General features: G+C 39.5%; 2 protein-coding genes across 2 annotated transcripts; one reads left to right on the top strand and one right to left on the bottom strand.

Annotated features, from left to right (window-relative positions):
- The first annotated feature begins 6,153 nt into the window (after window positions 1–6,153).
- LOC120303537 (coenzyme Q-binding protein COQ10 homolog B, mitochondrial-like) lies at window positions 6,154–13,482 on the top strand. Its single transcript, XM_039333213.1, has 5 exons — window positions 6,154–6,271; window positions 8,236–8,433; window positions 9,148–9,340; window positions 11,195–11,296; window positions 11,617–13,482. Exons 1-5 carry the CDS (start codon window positions 6,180–6,182, stop codon window positions 11,773–11,775), a joined length of 744 nt encoding a protein of 247 aa, XP_039189147.1. The 5' UTR covers window positions 6,154–6,179; the 3' UTR covers window positions 11,776–13,482.
- Window positions 13,483–13,625: 143 nt separating this feature from the next.
- CISD3 (CDGSH iron sulfur domain 3) lies at window positions 13,626–17,191 on the bottom strand. Its single transcript, XM_039333214.1, has 3 exons — window positions 17,049–17,191; window positions 14,269–14,397; window positions 13,626–13,928 (listed from the first exon to the last, which is right to left on the bottom strand). The coding sequence occupies exons 1-3, from the start codon at window positions 17,121–17,123 to the stop codon at window positions 13,743–13,745; spliced, it is 390 nt and encodes a 129-aa protein (XP_039189148.1). The 5' UTR covers window positions 17,124–17,191; the 3' UTR covers window positions 13,626–13,742.
- Between the last annotated feature and the right edge of the window lie 873 nt (window positions 17,192–18,064).

An 18,064-nucleotide genomic window follows, 5' to 3' on the forward strand; every position in this document is an offset into this window, starting at 1 on the left:
ATCTCTCTCAGCACTGATGAAGTTACCTAGTTTAGTAATGTCCGCAAAAAATCACCAAGGACCCCATATCAAATGACTCTTGTGAACACCAGGTCTATAGCTAAACATTGATCTGCAGTAATTTATCTTCTCCATTCCTTTTCCATCGAGTTGAACAATAGATAAAACACTACCAGCATTTTATTGCAAAACAGCCAACAAAACTTAACTCTTCTACTTTTACAATTGCTTTACCATAATTATGAAGCAATAGGATTTCCAAAACAATGAAAGAACATCACATTTATGTGATTAGATGTCCCAAAGATGACAGATCCTTTGATATTGGAGTATCAAATTGGAGTGAAAAGGAGATGCTAAATAAAGGGGTAGTATCAGTGGTGGGATTCAAATATGTGAACAACTGGTTCTCTGTGTGGATACTGCTTCCGGAAGTCCATTCTGGGCCTGGGCAACAAAATATTAGCTACTGATTCTGCTGAAGTGGTGCAAACCGGCTAAATCCCACCATTGGGTAGTATCTATTGAGATTCTTAGCCATCCAGATTCGGTTCATGAATTGAGAAGCTTCTTGGAAGAGAAGCGAAACGTCTTCCAAGGAAAAACAAGAGAAGTCCAATTGCCTTTTGAAAAAGCACCTTTAGGTAAGGTGACCAACCGTCCTCCTTTAGGGAGGACAGTCCTCCTTTTGTGAGTTCTGTCCTCCCTCAAAAAGTGTCCTCCTTCATGTCCTCCTTTTCGATATTTGAAGACTAATCTGCAGGGCTTTTTTTCCCCTCATAGAACACTCAGAACGACGTTCTGGCACCTTTTTTGATGGTTTTTTTTCAACTTTTGCATGAGCTGTGCTACTCCCCCTATTGGCTTTTGAAAGCCAATAGGAATTGCTGCTGAGCGCACCAAAACACCCGGCCACAAACTTTGCATATGTAAGTTGTCTGCAGCGAAGGCGAATTGGCAGGAACTTTGCACCCCTCCCTGCTACCCAACTACATCATCTCCTAGTTAGTCCCAAAGGTACCTGGAAGAGATTGGAGCGGTGACGCCACGGTAACTTTCTCTTGATCTTCGGCCCTGCTAGGGCAATAATGGCTGCGGGCGCAAGAGGCAGGGGTGGCAGGGCTGCTGCAGGCGGGGGTTTGAAGGGCAGCAGTGGCCGGCTGCCCCCTGTGAGGTGGGAGCTGTGGGGCCTGCTCTACACGGGGCTGTGCAGGGTGGGCGGTGGTGCTGGTGGGGCAGCTGCAGGCAGGGTGTGTCGATGGTGGGCTGCCCCCCCGGGGCCAGAGCCAGCACAGCTGGTGCTTTGGGAGCCGCGGGGCCTGCTCTACACGGCAGGGCAATAGTGCTGGCGGGGCAGCTGCAGGCACGGCATGTAAGCATAATTACAATATAAAATGTTATTGTTACAAATGTTTTTTATTATGTATTTATCATATTATAGTGTATTCTGTATTATTGTTGCAATGAATAAAATGTTTCTTTTATTTACAATATTTTTTTCTTCAATTTATTTGTGTCCTCCTTTTCATTGTAAAAAAGTTGGTCACCTTACTTTAGGATAAATGGGACAATGCAATAAAAGTGAGCACAGTGCAAGTATTCATTCAGTTTTTTAGCAAAGGAAAGAGGAAGGTTGAGGAAGAAGATTGTGACTGGATACCTTCCTTCTAAAAGCATTTTGGAACCACTTGCATCTTTCACACCCTCCCATTCCTACCTGTTTTGCTCGTATTAACTCATTTTAGCCTACTGGAATAAATATCCAAACTTTTGAAAATAAAGATGGCCTAATTCACTCCTCTCTTTTCTTCACTTGTATTTTGCTCAGAAAGAGGAACTAGTCTGATTTTAACTGCAGCTATTTAAGTTCCCCCAAGAAAAAGGAAAACTTGCTTCCTTCTTGCCTGTATTAATGTAGTTTAAAACTCCCCACTCCTCCTTGCACTTAATAAGACCCCATTTGCAAGTCTGTAGCCCATTCACATATTCCATCTAAATCTGAAACTCTTCACTATTCTAGACTTGAGCTCTTGACATCCTTCATAATTGCTCAGACTCCAGCTATGGAATTATGCATAATTTGGAAGGCTACAAGCCGTCCACTTGTGTTGTTACCTATTTGACTGGAAACCAGACCCATTTATCCACTATCCACTTTCCTATCACATTCTACTACTCTTACCTAATTAGCAGTTCTTGGCATCTTAAAGTTTTTGGTAGTATTATAAGAGTATTTTATAATTCCAGTATTTGTTCAATAATTCTTTTCCCATCATGCAATTTTTGTTTTGTTGTTTCTGTTGTTATTTCTGTTCAACTAACAATAGTACTAATTTTGTTTTTTATTGCTCAGAACTAACCATGGTTTACTGATTTTACAATTTGGTAGATTTACTTGACTCACCAAACCATAAACTAAGCCATAAAGGAAAATATTTGTAGTTCAAGGATGACATGAAGGGGTCCTTAGTGCTTTTCTCTAGAGAAGAAGAAAACAACTTACTACCTTTCCTGATCAACAGAGACCACCACAATGGCAACCTAGAAATACAAGTCTACCAAAAAATGGATAGTCACAAAGCTTTATCAAAAGGTTCCTGACTCAACCCAATACAGCACAACCAACACAAGAATTACACTGCCATACATCAAAAACATCTGACAAACCACAATCAGACTATTACAACCGCATGGAATCAGCATAGCACACAAGCCAACTAAAGCCCTTCAAAACATCCTAAGCAAATCAAAAGACCCAGGAATCCCAGAAAAAAAACAGGAGTCACCTACAATATACAATGTAAGGACTGCAACAACCACTATGTGGGACAAACAGGCAGAAGACTGATGGAATGCATCTGCAAACATTAACTAACAGTCAAAGATATGATGAAAATTCTTTAATTTCACAACATATAGACAGATTTAACCATAGGTTCAATAGAGAAAATGTGACCATCCTAGACCATCCTTTGCATCTGTCTTTACACAAAGGGAAAAAATAGTCCAACCTATCAAAAACAGTGCCATAAAAAACAGAATAGAAACACAAGGTAGGCAAGAAAATGGTAAGTGAGCACCTGACCAGCCTAGACGAGTTCAAATCACCAGGACCAGATGGATTACACCCCAAGGTTCTCAAGGAACTGGTAGATGTGATCCAGAACCACTGAACTATATTTTTCAAAGATCTTGGAGCACTGGGGAACTACCAAAAGACTGGAAAAGAAGAAAAAGGAAAAAATGGATCCAGGAAATTACAGACCTATCAGCCTGACCTCAATACCTGGAAAAGATAATCAAACAACAAATTAACGAACACCTAGAGGCAAACAAAGTCATTACTAAGAGCCAAGATGAGTTTGTCAAAAACAGATCATGCCAGACAAATCTTATTGCATTCTTTGACCAAGTGACAAAATTAGTGGACCAGAGGAATGCTGTGGATATAATTTACTTGGACTTCAGTAAGGCATTTGATAAAGTAGATCACAACCTACTACTTGATAAGATAAAAAAATGTGGGTTAGACAGCATCACCACCAAATGGATTCATAGCTGGCTGACCGGTCATACTCAACATGTGGTCCTCAATGGAACTGCATCTACATGGAGGGAAGTGTGTAGTGGGGTGCCCCAGGGCTCTGTTCTAGGCCCAGTGCTCTTCAACATCTTCCTCAATGATTTGGACAAGGGGATAGATGAGGAACTTGTCAAATTTGCAGATGACACCAAGCTGGCAGGAATAGCTAACATTACAGGAGGATCTGGACAGACTTGGACACTGGGTGCTATCTAGCAAAATGAAATTCAATGGTGAAAAAAGTAAGGTTCTACATTTAGGCAAGAAAAACCAAATGTACAGGTATACTATAGGTGGTACCTTGCTTAATAGTAGTAACTGTGAGAAGGATCGTGCAGTCTTAGTGGACAATCACTTAAATATGAGCCAGCAGTGTGCTGCAGCTGCCAAAAAAGCCAACACAGTGCTAGGCTGCATTAACAGAGGGATAGAATCAAGATCACGTGAAGTATTAATACCACTTTACAATGCCTTGGTAAGGCCACATTTGGAATACTGCATCCAGTTTTGGTCACCACGATGTAAAAAAGATGTTGAGACTCTAGAAAGAGTACAGAGAAGAGCAACAAAGGTGATTAGGGTTCTGGAGGCTAAAACATATAAGGAACGGTTGCTGGAATTGGCTATGTCTATTTTAATGAAGAGAAGGATGAGGGGGAACATAATAGTAGTGTTCCAATATCTCATAGGCTGCCACATAGAAGAGAGAGTGAAGCTATTATCCAAAGCACCTGAAGGCAGGACAAGAAGCAACGGATGGAAACTAATCAAGGAGAGAAGCAACCTAGAACTAAGGAGAAACTTCCTGACAGTTAGAACAATTAACCAGTGGAACAACCTGCCTCCAGAAGCGGTGAATGCTCCAACACTTGAAGTTTTTAAGAAGAGACTGGACAGCCATTTGTCTGAAATGGTATAGGGTTTCTGTCTGAGCAGGGGGTTGAACTAGATGACCTCCAAGGTCCCTTCCAACATCATCATCATCATCATTATTATTCTACCAAGTCAAGTCCAAAAATGCACAGGAATTTCTAGAAGCCTGGCACTCTGACAAATCAGCCATCCATAGACACATAGACATAGACATTAACAACATCTATAGATTATCACCCAGCCCAAAAAGGAATAAAAAAAGACCCAAGCATCTCTCCAATCAGCACCCAAATCAGCATAGATTAACTCCAAGGTTAATCTAATCAGACCAGCAATCAAGTAAATAATACCCCAATCAAGAAACTGCCAATGAAGCCAACAGCAAACAGCCCAGCCAAATAATCTCTTAAGACCACCCCCACCAACAGGCAAGCCACTAGAATATAAACTGACAGCAAACTCCTTAATAGCACTGATGATGTTACTTTTTGTTATTGTTGTTGTTAATTGCGAAGTCGTGTCCGACCCATCGCGACCCCATGGACAACGTTCCTCCAGGTCTTCCTGTCCTCTACCATCTTCTGAAGTCCATTTAAATTCACACCTACTGCTTCACTGACTCCATCCAGCCATCTCATTCTGTCGTCCCCTTCTTCTATTGCCCTCAATCTTTCCCAGCATTAGGCTCTTCTCCAGTGAATCCTTCCTTCTCATTAGGTGGCCAAAGTACTTGAGTTTCAACTTCAGGATCTGGCCTTCTAAAGAGCAGTCGGGGTTGATCTCTTCTAGGACTGACCGGTTTGAACGCCTTGCAGTCCAAGGGACTCACAGGAGTCTTCTCCAGCACCATAGTTCAAAGCCTCAATTCTTTGGCGCTCAGCCTTTCTTATGGTCCAACTTTCACAGCCATACATTGCAACTGGGAAAACCATGGCCTGGACTATACGTACTTTTGTTGGCAGGATGATGTCTCTGCTTTTTAGTATGCTGTCTAGATTTGCCATAGCTTTCATCCCCAGGAGCAAGCGTCTTTTAATTTCTTGGCTGCAGTCCCCATCTGAGGTGATCTTTGAGCCCAGAAAAATAAAATCTGTCACTACCTCCATTTCTTCCCCATCTATTTGCCAGGAATTGAGAGGGCTGGATGCCATGATTTTGGTTTTCTTAATGATGTTATTTAGTTTGGGTAATGAAACATCTGCAAAAAATAAGCAAGTTCAGAGAGCACCAAGCCCCCCCCCTAAATTAACCATATCGATTCGATCATCACAACGCAGCCTTTCCACAATACGCTGTTGGGAGGTGGAATTTCAGCTTCGATCATTTTGTTATGATTTAGTGCTTGTCTGAATTTAGCCAACTTGCTACTTCAGTAAAATCAAGTTTAAAACACTCAAACGAAAATTGCTCGGTGCGGATAAAGTTACCCTTGGCCACACACTTGCCAACCAGATTTCCTCCGATATGATCCTAGCTCACCCATGGATGTTAAAAGGTCTTTTAAAATCCGAAATGGGGAAATTGGACTTCTTCCTATCTTTGTAAAGAATAATGGAGCTTATTCTCTTCAAAAAAAAAAAAGCCAGCCTAGTCGCGGTGGGCGGATCCGGCGCGCCTGGAAGGGTGTGAAGGGGAGGAGCAGAGGCGGCCGGAGGGCGGAGTTACTTCTGGTCTTTCGCCGGTTCATTCGGAATCACTGGTTCTCGGGCGGCACATTTGAGCGATGGCTGGAGCCAGGCACCTTAGCAAGAGTTTGGATGCCTTTCGGGGACTTTTCGAGAGCAGTTTGAGTCCGGGCTTTCCAAGTGGACCTCGGTAAGAGGGAGCGCTAGAGGAAGAAATGATGGCTTGGGGGTGGAGGGTCGGATGATCGGGAGATCCTGTCTTGTCTTGATGCCGGTTTCATTTCTCCCCAAACTGAATCTGGTCCCCACTGGCGGGCGAAACCCGCTGCCAGGAGCAGGAAAGCAGGCGGGTCCCATGGCCGGAGGCTGGCTGGATTCTCATGATATATTAAACTGGGCTAGATATTTTGTTGGTGGGAATGCCATAGAAAAGTGATTCATTTAGCCAGAGCGAGTTTATGTGAAAGCCGCATCTCTCTTTTATTAAAGCATTAACGCTTGCTAAAGCATTAGGAAGACATGGGAATCCAATTTTTCTGACGGCTTCCTTATCATTTCTGTTTGCAACGATGTTTAAGACTTAAAAAGTTAAAGCAGATGAGCATCTGGGAATAGTACCACCAAATCCCGTGGGTTTATTTCTTCAGAGTAACAATTCTAAAAGATTCTTAGTTATCACTTCAGTGAACATTGAACAATAACCATAGCATATACTTAAAACTAATATATTCGTACACACACAGGTTTCTTGAACTCAGGGATTGCTAAATATGTTAGGCTAAAATCCCATAATCACTGAACACAGTATATAATTCCAATAATGTAAATCAATGAATGCATTGTGAGTTTCACTTAATTATTTAAGACCTGGGGTTTATAAAACCTTACCCCTGGATGATTGTTTTTGTATTGTTGTTTTGTTATGTTTTATGTGTTTTTTATTGTTAACTGCCCAGAGTCCTTCGGGAGTGGGGTGGCTTATAAATTTTAAAAATAAAATATAATAAAAAAAAACTTCTGAGGCTTAGGAATACATTTGCTTAGTATGATAATCAGTAGAATCATTCATTCAGTATAATGGATTTAATAGCCAGTTTGTTAAATATTTAATATGATTTAATAAATTATATTTAATACTTGGAATTGATGTAATTTAATAAAAATAAACATTTTGAACCCCTCATTCTTCATAGTGAGACAATGATCATATGCCTGAGTAGAAAATCTACTCCCAGTCTACTCGCACTAAGTTCAGTGGGAATTATTTACTGATTCTAGACTTTAGATAACTTGATTTATTTAATTAATTAAATCTTTGAGTAATTCCCATAATAAAGCTAATTCTACTTGTAGCAGAATATAAATAAAACCTTTAAAGAAATAAAAACAAGTATAGAGTGAATGCAAAATAAAACCAGATATGCTAAACAGATCTTAAATATACAAAAACAGTATTGGAAATGGAGAAAAGAATGCATCAAGGATTAAAATTGACTTTTCTGAATTCTCCAATTATTTAGAGAAGTACCGATGCCCTTTAAATGTGTTTCAAATAAAAAAGAAATAGTTACAGTCAAGTTTGAACAATAGAAATATGCCCATATAATTCTCCTAGCAGTGTTATAGGAGTGGTTTTTCATGCTTTCTTCAAAGATTTTCCTCCCAGATTCTATCCTTCCCTTTCCCCTTCCCTTTCCTCTTTCCTTTTTCCCCTTCCCTTTCTTTCCCTTTCTCCTTCCCTTTCCTCTTTCCTTCCCTTCCCTTCCTTCCCCTCCCCTCCCCTCCCCTTCCTTTCCCTTCCCAGGAATTATTTAAGAGTGGCTAGTAGTTGTTACTTGTAGTTGTAGCTGTTCATTATCTGGGAATTTTGGATATCTTATGATCTTAAGACTTGGAGAAGGTTGAGGATTGCCTGCCAACTATGTTAGTCCTAAGGCAGAGGTAGGCAACCTTGGCTCTTTTATGTCTCATGGACTTCAACTCCCAGAATTCCTGAGCCAGCCATAAAAGTCATAAAACAGCCAAGGTTGCCTACTCCTGTCCTAAGGGAAGCTCTTATTAGCATTATCTGTTTTTAGATGAGAAATAAGGAAGCTCACCATTCCCTGTTCTCAGCTTTGCCATCTTTGATGTTTCCTTTTCTCTTTTCTACAGGATCATCCCCACTATGCCCACTATGCTTCACCGGAGATGTTTAAGCTCTAGTAAGTTCCTTGGTTCTCTAATTATGAATTCGTGTTCTTTCCTGGATTCCAGATCAATTATGAGAAAGCAGGTCCGGCCCTTCCTCAATTTTGCAGCTCCTCTACTTGGTGCTAAACGCGTGGAATATACTGAAATCCGTCAACTCCCGTGAGTAGCTCAGTTGTAACCATGATTGTAAGCTAGTCCCTGCTTGAGGTCTCACTTGGTGGGATAGCGGTATTGAGATCTCACCTAATGAAACATAGTTATCCAGTTGTCTGCTAGTAGTATCTATTGATTGTTTTTCCATGTAAGGGGTTTAGAATTTGGCTCTAGTTTGGAACATTTGATAAGATGTAACCATATACTTAGGTCATTCCAGATATAGGTCTGTATCCACAGTGAAAATACTGTATGTCTTCAGAGGCACCCTTTTATTGATTACTTGGAATATCTTAAAAATCTAAGAACTATGAAGAATCAAGTAAAAGAACTGATGGTTGGATTTTCATAACTTGTTAAGCACATTTCTCATGTCCTCGTGTCTCATGAGATTGTCCTGCCAAAATTTGGTGGGAAAGACCTTATTTTCATCAATTTATTTTCCCTGCCAAATAAAAGGATATTTTCCTCAACCTGAAATGCTTGTTTTCACAGACACTTGATCTTTTCATATCTGTTTGAAAAGCAATGATCAAAACTGAGTAATATTTCAGATATAGACTTCACATTTATCCATGGTTTAAACTAAGCAGTGCTAATAAATGTTTGGAGGGTAATTTCACTTGATCCAAGAGTTTAGGCTTTCCTGTGCTTGTCTTTAATGCCCTGATTAATGCCCTGGTTTTTTGCTCACCATCTCCATTACTTTTGCTCATGCAGGTACTCTGTTGACCAAATGTATAACATTGTAGCTGATGTTGGCAGCTACCAGCTCTTTGTTCCCTGGTGTAACTGCTCCCGCATAATTTCCCATCACAACAAAGTCTTCAAGGCTGAACTGGAAGTGGGATTTCCTCCTGTGGTTGAGCGCTATGTCTCAGAGATCTCCTCAGTGCCTCACTGTCAAATCCGGGTAATTCATGATATTCGGATGGTTTAAAGTTCTGGTTACAAATTGAGTGCCTTGTTTTTTTTCAGAAAGTGGCTGCATTCGCAAGATGCTCTAATCCCCAAATTATTTATCCATGGTTCATTCAGTTAACCCAATTTTCTGGGCTGTAATGACACTTTGAATCCGAAACTAACAGAGTTATTTGGATTCAGAACTTCTTATCAGACTGAAATGTGGTCAGCCATTTTGTGGATCAACCAGTTGTGTGTTTCATTTGTGTGGCTGTCATCTTGACTTTTTTTACTACTCCCCTGATTGTCCCTGAGGGGTAATATTGTTAACCCAACTTGAATCTGGTTTCAACTATTGTAGCTGCTGCTTATGATTCATTTCCCCTTTTTTGGTCACTGCTCTCTTCACACACAAAGCAACAGCAGCCTGGGAGAAACTATATTATGTCATTGTCCTTTCAGAAAGAACACTGGTATTGCAACAGCTTATCAGCTGATATGTGACAAACTTCAGCTAAGTCATCAAAGCCAAAGTTGGATTCCCTTTTTTAATGCATTGATACTGAGGTTTTTAGTATGTTCCCACTTGAAGATTTGCTATAGTGGACCACAACCCGTTACCTTCAGGATATGCTGATGCTGAAGGCCATAATCTAATAATGTTATGTGGAGAGTACCAAGTTAGAGAATGCTGGTCTCCACATTCATTTTTTTTTTTAAAAAAGTATTGTTACCCAAACCCCTTATCTGAAAACACAAATTCCAGTATTGTTTTTCCCCTAGAGGTGATATGATACTAATTCCTATCAAGAAATGTGTATCACCTGACATTAGGTTAACCCCCATTCTGTGGGCCTTTCAGAATGCCTTCAGGTCATGATTATTCTTTCAGGCATGGGTTTTGATTAGTTGAGGCCATATGGGTTGGTTACTACTTTCCTTGGTTCCCATGGTATGTCCATTTTTGCTTTTCTTATTGCTTAGTCTGTAATTTTTGAATTTTGTTTGCTACCCAGAGTTTTGTTTACAAGGTGAGAAACCATATAAATTTATTAAATAAAAAAAATGTGTATGTGAAATTCTATTAAGTCACAGTACCATACATATTCAAAAGTTCATCTATTTTGTTTTGTGCAATTGATAGTGTCATAGTTGGATCCTAAGTCAAGAGTATTCAGTTGTCAAGTGATTCCAGTTTCCCTCTACCCTTCTCATATATATTGCAGGAAAAGTTTTTGTTATGCGGATATCTTGTGTGCCTTCCCCAGCCATGACATCCTCAACTGAATGGAATTGAACTCCTAAAATCTCAACAATGACCATACTTGCTTGGAATTCTGGGTGTTGAAGGCTGCATATCTGAAAAATTCTCTAATTATCCATCATGTTTCTGGACACAAATCAGGTGGAGAGTTTCTCTGACTTTCTTCATGGGAAGAGGAAATTCTCCAAGTTTCTCAAATACAGGAATCCTTTAAGATGTTCCCCAGTAGGGGCATTTCTTCCTGAAATTTTCCTTTGGATTTTATAGCCAAGATAGCTGCAGGTTGCAGGAAAACAATTCAGGACATTCATGCTCATCTTTTGGTTCCTTTATCATTAAATAAATGCAACCATGAGAACTTTCTTGAATTTCTGTCGCTTTAAATAATTTCTAAAGCAAGTTCTCTTTTGTCACTATGAAGGAAAATAATGGAAAAAAATAGTTCCTTAGATGCTAGCTTTAATAGCCATTCTGCCTGAGTTCAAGGACCACCAGATTAATCCTACAGCAAAAGAGTTGTAAAGTGCAAGCTGTTTTTTTTCTTTTTAAATGAGTTTAAACAAGCAGGCGTTGATTTTGCTGATTTGTCTTATCTTTCAGGCTGTGAGTAAAGATGGGCGGTTATTTCGGCATCTGGAGACACTGTGGCAATTTAAGCCAGGACACACAGGACGCCTGGATTCTTGCATGCTCAAGTTTTATGTAAGTGCCTTTCATATACTAGTTCCTGATAAAGGGGAGGGACTCCAAAACCAACAGAATATGGGGCAAGAATTCGTAAGTTGGCAAAGTCCAGTTTTATCACAAGTACAAAGGTTCATGTATACTCTAATTATTTCAGCACTGTAAATTTGTTACCAAATGATCAGTTCACTTCATGTTCAGTTTTTGTTGTACTGATGTCCTGGTACTATTGTACATTTATTTAAGCAGGCACAGATGTGGTCAAACATGAGAAAACTTATATATACGTGTCTAGGTGTCTACTTATGCAAATTTATTTTATTTCACCTCATTCACAGGTCTCCTTTGAATTCAAATCCACCTTCCATTCGCAACTGGCTAATCTTTTCTTTAATGAGGTAGTCAAGCGAATGGTCTCAGCCTTTGAACAGAGAGCAGAGAAGCTGTACAGCACTCAAACTGCAGTCCAGCCACGCCAGGCAATTCACTGCACGTGATGATGGTTTTGGGAATACTAAAGTCTGAGTCCACCTTCCTGATCTCACAGAGCAAACTCTTCTTTTTTGCCCACATCTGTATCCCTTCTTGGATGTTTTATTCATGGACATGACATTATTTATGCCTATTTACCTTGCAAAAAAAAAAAAAACTCTGAAAGGTGCACATTATTTAAATGATTCTGCTATTTTATTGTATGTTTTGATCTATTATAAATTATTGAATATTTAATCATGCTGTTATAAAATGACTGTTTGTTATAATGGAGATCCCTGACCATCATTGAAAACCACAAATATTATAATAGAATTTTAAATTATGTTTGAAACAGAACATGGGATTTTTTTATGCTTCAGTTTTTCAAAAGTGGCCTATTTATTGATTCACTAAATAATTTCTTGAAATATAAGGAAAATAGAGCTATGTCTAAACACAACTTTTTTTCCTTCAGTGGCATTCACAGAGTAAATTCCTAGAATTCCCCCCCCCTTTTTTTTTTTTGTTAAGTCTCTTTTCTCTTCTAGATGCCATGGGATCAATCTTTTGTTTCTTTCCTTGGAGTAACTATTTTCCTTTCAGATTAATTCAAACTACTCTAAAATTAATTTAAAAATGGAATAAAAAAACTGGGCAATTAATTTTTCTTTAGTAGCTCACAATAAGTTACTAAATGAGCAAATTGATCAAAAAGTGCTTCTTGTAAGCCAGTCTTTCTTTTACTCAAAATTTTCTGGGTAGAGGCTTTTGTGAATAGCAGCAGCATTTAGCCTAATGCTAAGTAATTGAAAAACTGCAATTATTAGTCTAGGCTAGTCATATAGGAGTTCTAGCAGCTACATAGACAGTGATGCAATCTAACCTCTGATCTCTTGAAAGGAGATTTTATATCTGAACTGCCTGGATAGAAGCAGGTGATTGCCTAAGACAGGAATTGCTGACAAGATTTAGTTTAGTTGCAGCAGAGATGACGCCACCAAGCTGACTCTTGACTCCCACTCAGATGGCGTAATTCCTTAAGCACAGAAGAAAAACTATCACTTGTGCCAAAAATAGCAATTTCCTATTCTGAGGCAGTCCAAGTGGTGATATCCTGGAAGATGAGGGAATCCTTGCTCAGGGTTCCCTAGAAATATGTAGAATGCAGAACTAGGGAGGAAAATTAAGAGCAAATTTGTATCTCCTCGATGAAACATAATTGTGCATGTTTGCATTATATGTCAAAATCAAAGATAAAACTGAATTGTTTATTACAAACTATCCAAAGCCATATGCATTAAGCTTCCATTATTCTGCCTGTTAGTAAATATTTATCAATATAACATGGGCAACATCTTAATAGTACTTGACAATTATGTGTGCACGTGTGTTCACAGAAAAAAGTGACAATAAAGGTTATCTTATCTTAGGACAGATCATCCAAAAAATATAGTTCAGCTATAACTTGCTGACTTACCTGCTTTTTAACTGGTATTCCATACACTAACTACGAATTGTTTTCTGTTTGCCGTCTCAAAGTGGCAATGGGTAAGTAACTAGTATCAGTTTCAGTAGTCAGAGTCAGTGGGAGCTGAGGGCTACAAAGAGGAGACTGCTTGTGGTTCTGGGGCTGCACGTTGCCCCTTAGGTAGTAAAGTAGAACATTTCAGTTCTAATGAACCAATTTTTGAGCACTGATCTTATTAGCAGCAAATTGTCAAATAGAAGACTTGCGGATGGCTAATTTTAAAGGAGTAGGGCAAGTGAAACACAGAACTCCCACTCTCTGGGAAGATTCACCAAGGCAAGAGGGATATAATGCTCATTTTCTTTTCCAGGGTTTACCAACATGAATAAAACCTTACAAGAGTCCTCCAGCTCCCCTTCACTTTAATAAGGTTTCCACAATAGGATGTCTCAAAGTATTAACCCCCAAGTCTGATTTCCTGATGATTTCTGTCTCTTCTTCCATTTCCACAACTGACTCCCATTATATCTGTGGCTGAGTATGGAGGTCAGTCTTTTGCACAAAATCTTCTTTATGGGTGCCATCACAGTAGGGCGGATTCTTGGTATATTTGCACCCACATAACCAGGCCTTTTTCGATTTTTCAGCTGTGAATCTCAGGGGAGAGATTTCTGGGGAACTTTTCTTATGGGTTCCATCACAGAAGGGCTGTTAGATACATACAAAACCAAGACTGTAAACAAGCCTAACAAAAGAAAGCATTGACTGTCTATGGATTTTATATTTTATAATTGCATTTTTTCTCAGATTGAAAAAACATCCTAACCTGGGAAGCCTGAAGAGGCAAGTTTGTTTTGCAATCTTTTTTTTTAGCTTGTATGTTTTTAAAACTTTGTATTAGCAAAAAGAGAACTGGCTTCTTCAAACTCAACCAATCTAACTATTGCAATAGTGGACTGACCCTCTACCCAGATTTGTTAAGACAGTGGATTCCAAGTTCGAACCAAAATGAAGATAAAAGAAACCTGGAGAAATGCTGGAAGTCTACCTGCTTTTGGCTATGTCCACAAGCACACCAGGCATAACGTTTCTCTGTTATTAAGTCCACTGGAAAAGGTTCCTTGGCTGCGATCACTGGTTTGACTGATGGGGCTGAAAGAGCTGAGCAGCTTCTTATCTGCAATCAGGCAAGCAAGAAAGCATTGGCCTTATAAAAAAAATGAGACATCTGATTAACCAATGCCATCCTTTATTAGGTTAAAAAGTTCAAGGCATGCAATTGAAAATAGGGAGAAGTACACATTTTTTTCTCTTCCACTCCTTTCTGCTACGAGGAAATGCAGAAATTGAATATAGCAGAACAAAGGTACAAATATATCCACCTACCCATTTTCTATCTTGAATGTTCACTTCCAAAGTCATCTTCTGGTGCACTTAACATCTGACAATTGCATTTGTCTAACTAAATACAGGAAGTTCTTATGATCATAATTGGTTTCCTTTGTTAAACAAGACAGTTAAGTGCATTTTGCCCCTTTTTATGACCTTTCTTGCCAGTTGTGATTAAGTGAATCATTGCAGTTGTTAAGTTACATACATGGTTGTTAACTGAGCCTGGTTTCCCCACTTTGTCAGAAGGTCACAAAAGGTGATCATATGACCCCAAGACACTGCAACTGTCATAAATACTTGTCAGTTACCAAACAGTTGAATTTTGATCATGTGACCACGGGGATGCTGCAATAGCCATGTAAAAAATGGTCATAAGTTACTTTTTTCAGTGCCGTTGTAATTTCAAATGGTCACTAATGAATGGTTATAAGTTGAAGACTACCATAATGGATATATTTTGAGTTTTGTTTTATGTAGCCCATGATTTGATATCCTCATCATTTTATTCCCTGATTTATACTCTATTTTGTGTAACTCAAGGCAGTTTACATTATTTCCTCTCATTTTTCCTATAACAACTCTGCGAGTGGATTGGGCTGAGAAAAAACGATTGGCCCAACTCACTTGGGTGACTTCCATGCCTAAGAGAGGACTAGTCCAACATCTTAGCTGCTACATCTAATTATCTCATAAGGTCGTAACGCTGCTGGGATATGGACCGAGGCTTTTCTGTTCTGACTTGCTAAGCAGCTCAATTTCTACTTGGAAAGAGCAACATGAAGGCTGAAGTGGCTGCTTGTTATTCAGTTGTTAAAGTCATGTTTGATTCTTTGCTACCCCGTGGACCTTAGAGCAACCCACTACCTTCCACTGTCTGATTCTGCCGTAACTCATCCGCACTGTGTCAGTAAAACTATCTATCTTATCATCTGCCATTCACTTCTTTTTTTGCCTTCAATTTTTCCTAACATCAGTTTTTTCCAATGAATCCTTTCTTTTCAGTTGGTGGTCAAAATATTTGAGCTTGTTTTAGTATCTGTTCTTCCAAAGGATAGTCAGGATTGATTTCCTTTAGGATTAAGAAGTGGTTGCAGGCATATATAATAATAATAATAAAACTTCTGTTAAAGGAGAGATGGAATTTTTGTGATCTTCTAGATACTGCTGAAATACAATTAACTATCAACATTCTCCCTCCCCTTTGCTTATGGCTTATGGCAAACTCGCCGTGTCCCGTGATGTGTCGCAACATATTGCAACTTTTTTTTGCATTGTCGGAGCTGGGGTGGGCATGGCCTCCGTATGATGCAATCGGCCCACAGGCTGGCAGTTTGACACCCCTGGCTTATGGTGTCAGAAGTTGATCAAAATTCAAGTTCAGCAATTACCAGAGACCCATGTTTTCCATTCCTGGCAAAGTGTTTTTATAGAACCAAAAACTCCAAGTGTTTTTATATAAAAGTGTTTTTTTACATAACACAACTTATTCCTCTAGGAATCGCTAACTCCGGTTATGTCAGGAATTTATTAATTCTCATCTTATGTGAGAAAATCCACACTGAAGCCAGTGAGAATCATGTTTGAAAAGGCATGTATGGGAAAGGCACATTCAACTGTGCTCTTGTTTATTTTTTGAACTATCTTTTGTGGTATATCATTTCACATTTTAACCTTTGGCCCCATCATACGCGTCTGTTCCTAACGAGGCCAACATGATATTATGCAAACTGACCTGTCATACTTGCGTCATGTTACACTGAAGTACATAAGAGGCTGTGTTTGTACTAAGACAATGTAAAATATATTTCATCACTTGCCCACTCTGAATATGGCATTAAGAACTGTTTGGTAAACTAGGAAAAGTTTGCTCTGGTACAGTCCTAGGAAATAAGTGTTTGGATGTCACGAGTTTGGATGTCATTTTAGGCTGGACCTATATAAAAGCTATTCTTTTAAAACCTGTGAGACAGAATCTATGCTCAAATACAGGAGATAGACTAGACGCAGGGGTTCTCAACCTTGGCAACTTTAAGACTTGTGGATTTCAACTCCCAGAATTCTGGGAGTTGAAATCCACAAGTCTTAAAGTTGCCAAGGTTGAGAACCCCACTAGAGTAAAAAAAATTCTGCACATTACACCATGCCAGGAACAGTGAAGTAAACACTGTACTATAGTATTTTTATTTTTGAAATGTTAACGAGTCAAAAATAAATCCCATTTGGTGTTCACTGCTTTTCTATATGAAGCTCTGCAGCAGACTCACTTACTCTACATATATCCTTCTCTACAGCCATCTCAAGAAAATGTTCAAAAATTTTGTATTTCGGCCTCTGTATGAAAAAGCAACACAAACTGAAGTCATTGAATTTCGGGGCGTAGGGAAGGAGAGAGGGAGAAAGGGGCCTCCGGCAAGCTTTCCAGGCTTCCGTGCTTACCTGCGAGAAAAAAAGCCGACAGAAGGAGCCTGCTGCTGACGCCACGAGACCCCCGGTTTTGTGCAGCCCGGGCATGGTTGGCAAACAAGCTCCTCCCGCCACCCGGGTCACCTTCTCTGTAGCGCGCCGCAGCCGCGCGCCAGGAAGCGGGGGGGGGGGGAGAGATGGCAAGCCCCGCCCACAATTGGTGGAGAAAGGTTCCGAGGCAGTGAGTGCCGCGGTTGAGAAAGCTTTTGCAACCTGGTGACGGCTGGAGAGTGATAGGGATTGAAATCTGAGACATCCGGGAAGCGTCGGTGATTAGAGTTGGGCGGTTTGGTTGCATTCGGGTGTTAAAACGCTTGATTGCAGCCTTTTGCTTCTTTTGCCACTCAAGACTTCATTAACGTTAGGAACAAAATGACATTAAAATGAATAGCCTTAAAGGGGTCTAGATATTTGTGCGCTTCACCTACTAATAATAAAGTAATAAAGAATAAACGGCCGGTTTAACACCTACCTTAACATCGGATTCCTAAATGTCTCCTATCCCATAAATAGCAGAAGTAGGATATTAAATACCCCCTTTGATATGTCATTGAAAGCATTATATCTAAGTATAGGACGTGAGAGAAACAGTACATATGAATGTAAAATGTCAAAGAAGAGGAACTGGTGAAAACGAGGTGTAAATGAGCATCTCTTGAGTATATTTCCACTTATTTATATAGTATGTAAAATAGGTAAGATCTTGGAAGATATTGTTCCTCAAAATGTTCTAAGAGAGGAGAACCTCATTTGTCTGATTCTTGCTGTCTTCAAAGTATGTTTAAGAAATAGTTAAGTATTTGTTTAAAAAGGAACACACACACTTGGTTTTAATGGAGTATCATTAGCTACTTAATTCCCCTCCCCACTGATCTAAGTTCAATACTGACATAATTTCAGATTCAAAACTTAGCCAAGATTCCCACATTTTCAACCTAATTAATTTGTGTTTTGCCAGGAGGGTATTTTTTCCTCGTGTAATTAAAAAC

The sequence above is a fragment of the Crotalus tigris genome, unplaced genomic scaffold (genome assembly GCF_016545835.1).
Source record: "Crotalus tigris isolate CLP2741 ecotype Arizona unplaced genomic scaffold, ASM1654583v1 scf7180000024472.5447098, whole genome shotgun sequence".
Classification (NCBI taxonomy): Eukaryota; Metazoa; Chordata; class Lepidosauria; order Squamata; family Viperidae; genus Crotalus; species Crotalus tigris.

Bases quoted from the DNA above. Each gene is read 5' to 3' on its own strand.
- LOC120303537 (XM_039333213.1), top strand. From the start codon at position 6,180: ATGGCTGGAGCCAGGCACCTTAGCAAGAGTTTGGATGCCTTTCGGGGA. The intron at 6,272-8,235 runs GTAAGAGGGAGC...TCTTTTCTACAG, and splicing joins GGCTTTCCAAGTGGACCTCG to GATCATCCCCACTATGCCCA. The intron at 11,297-11,616 runs GTAAGTGCCTTT...CCTCATTCACAG, and splicing joins CTTGCATGCTCAAGTTTTAT to GTCTCCTTTGAATTCAAATC.
- CISD3 (XM_039333214.1), bottom strand. From the start codon at position 17,123: ATGCCCGGGCTGCACAAAACCGGGGGTCTCGTGGCGTCAGCAGCAGGC. The intron at 14,398-17,048 runs GTAAGCACGGAA...GCCTGATTGCAG, and splicing joins GTCGGCTTTTTTTCTCGCAG to ATAAGAAGCTGCTCAGCTCT. The intron at 13,929-14,268 runs GTAGACTTCCAG...TGTATCTAACAG, and splicing joins GTGGACATAGCCAAAAGCAG to CCCTTCTGTGATGGAACCCA.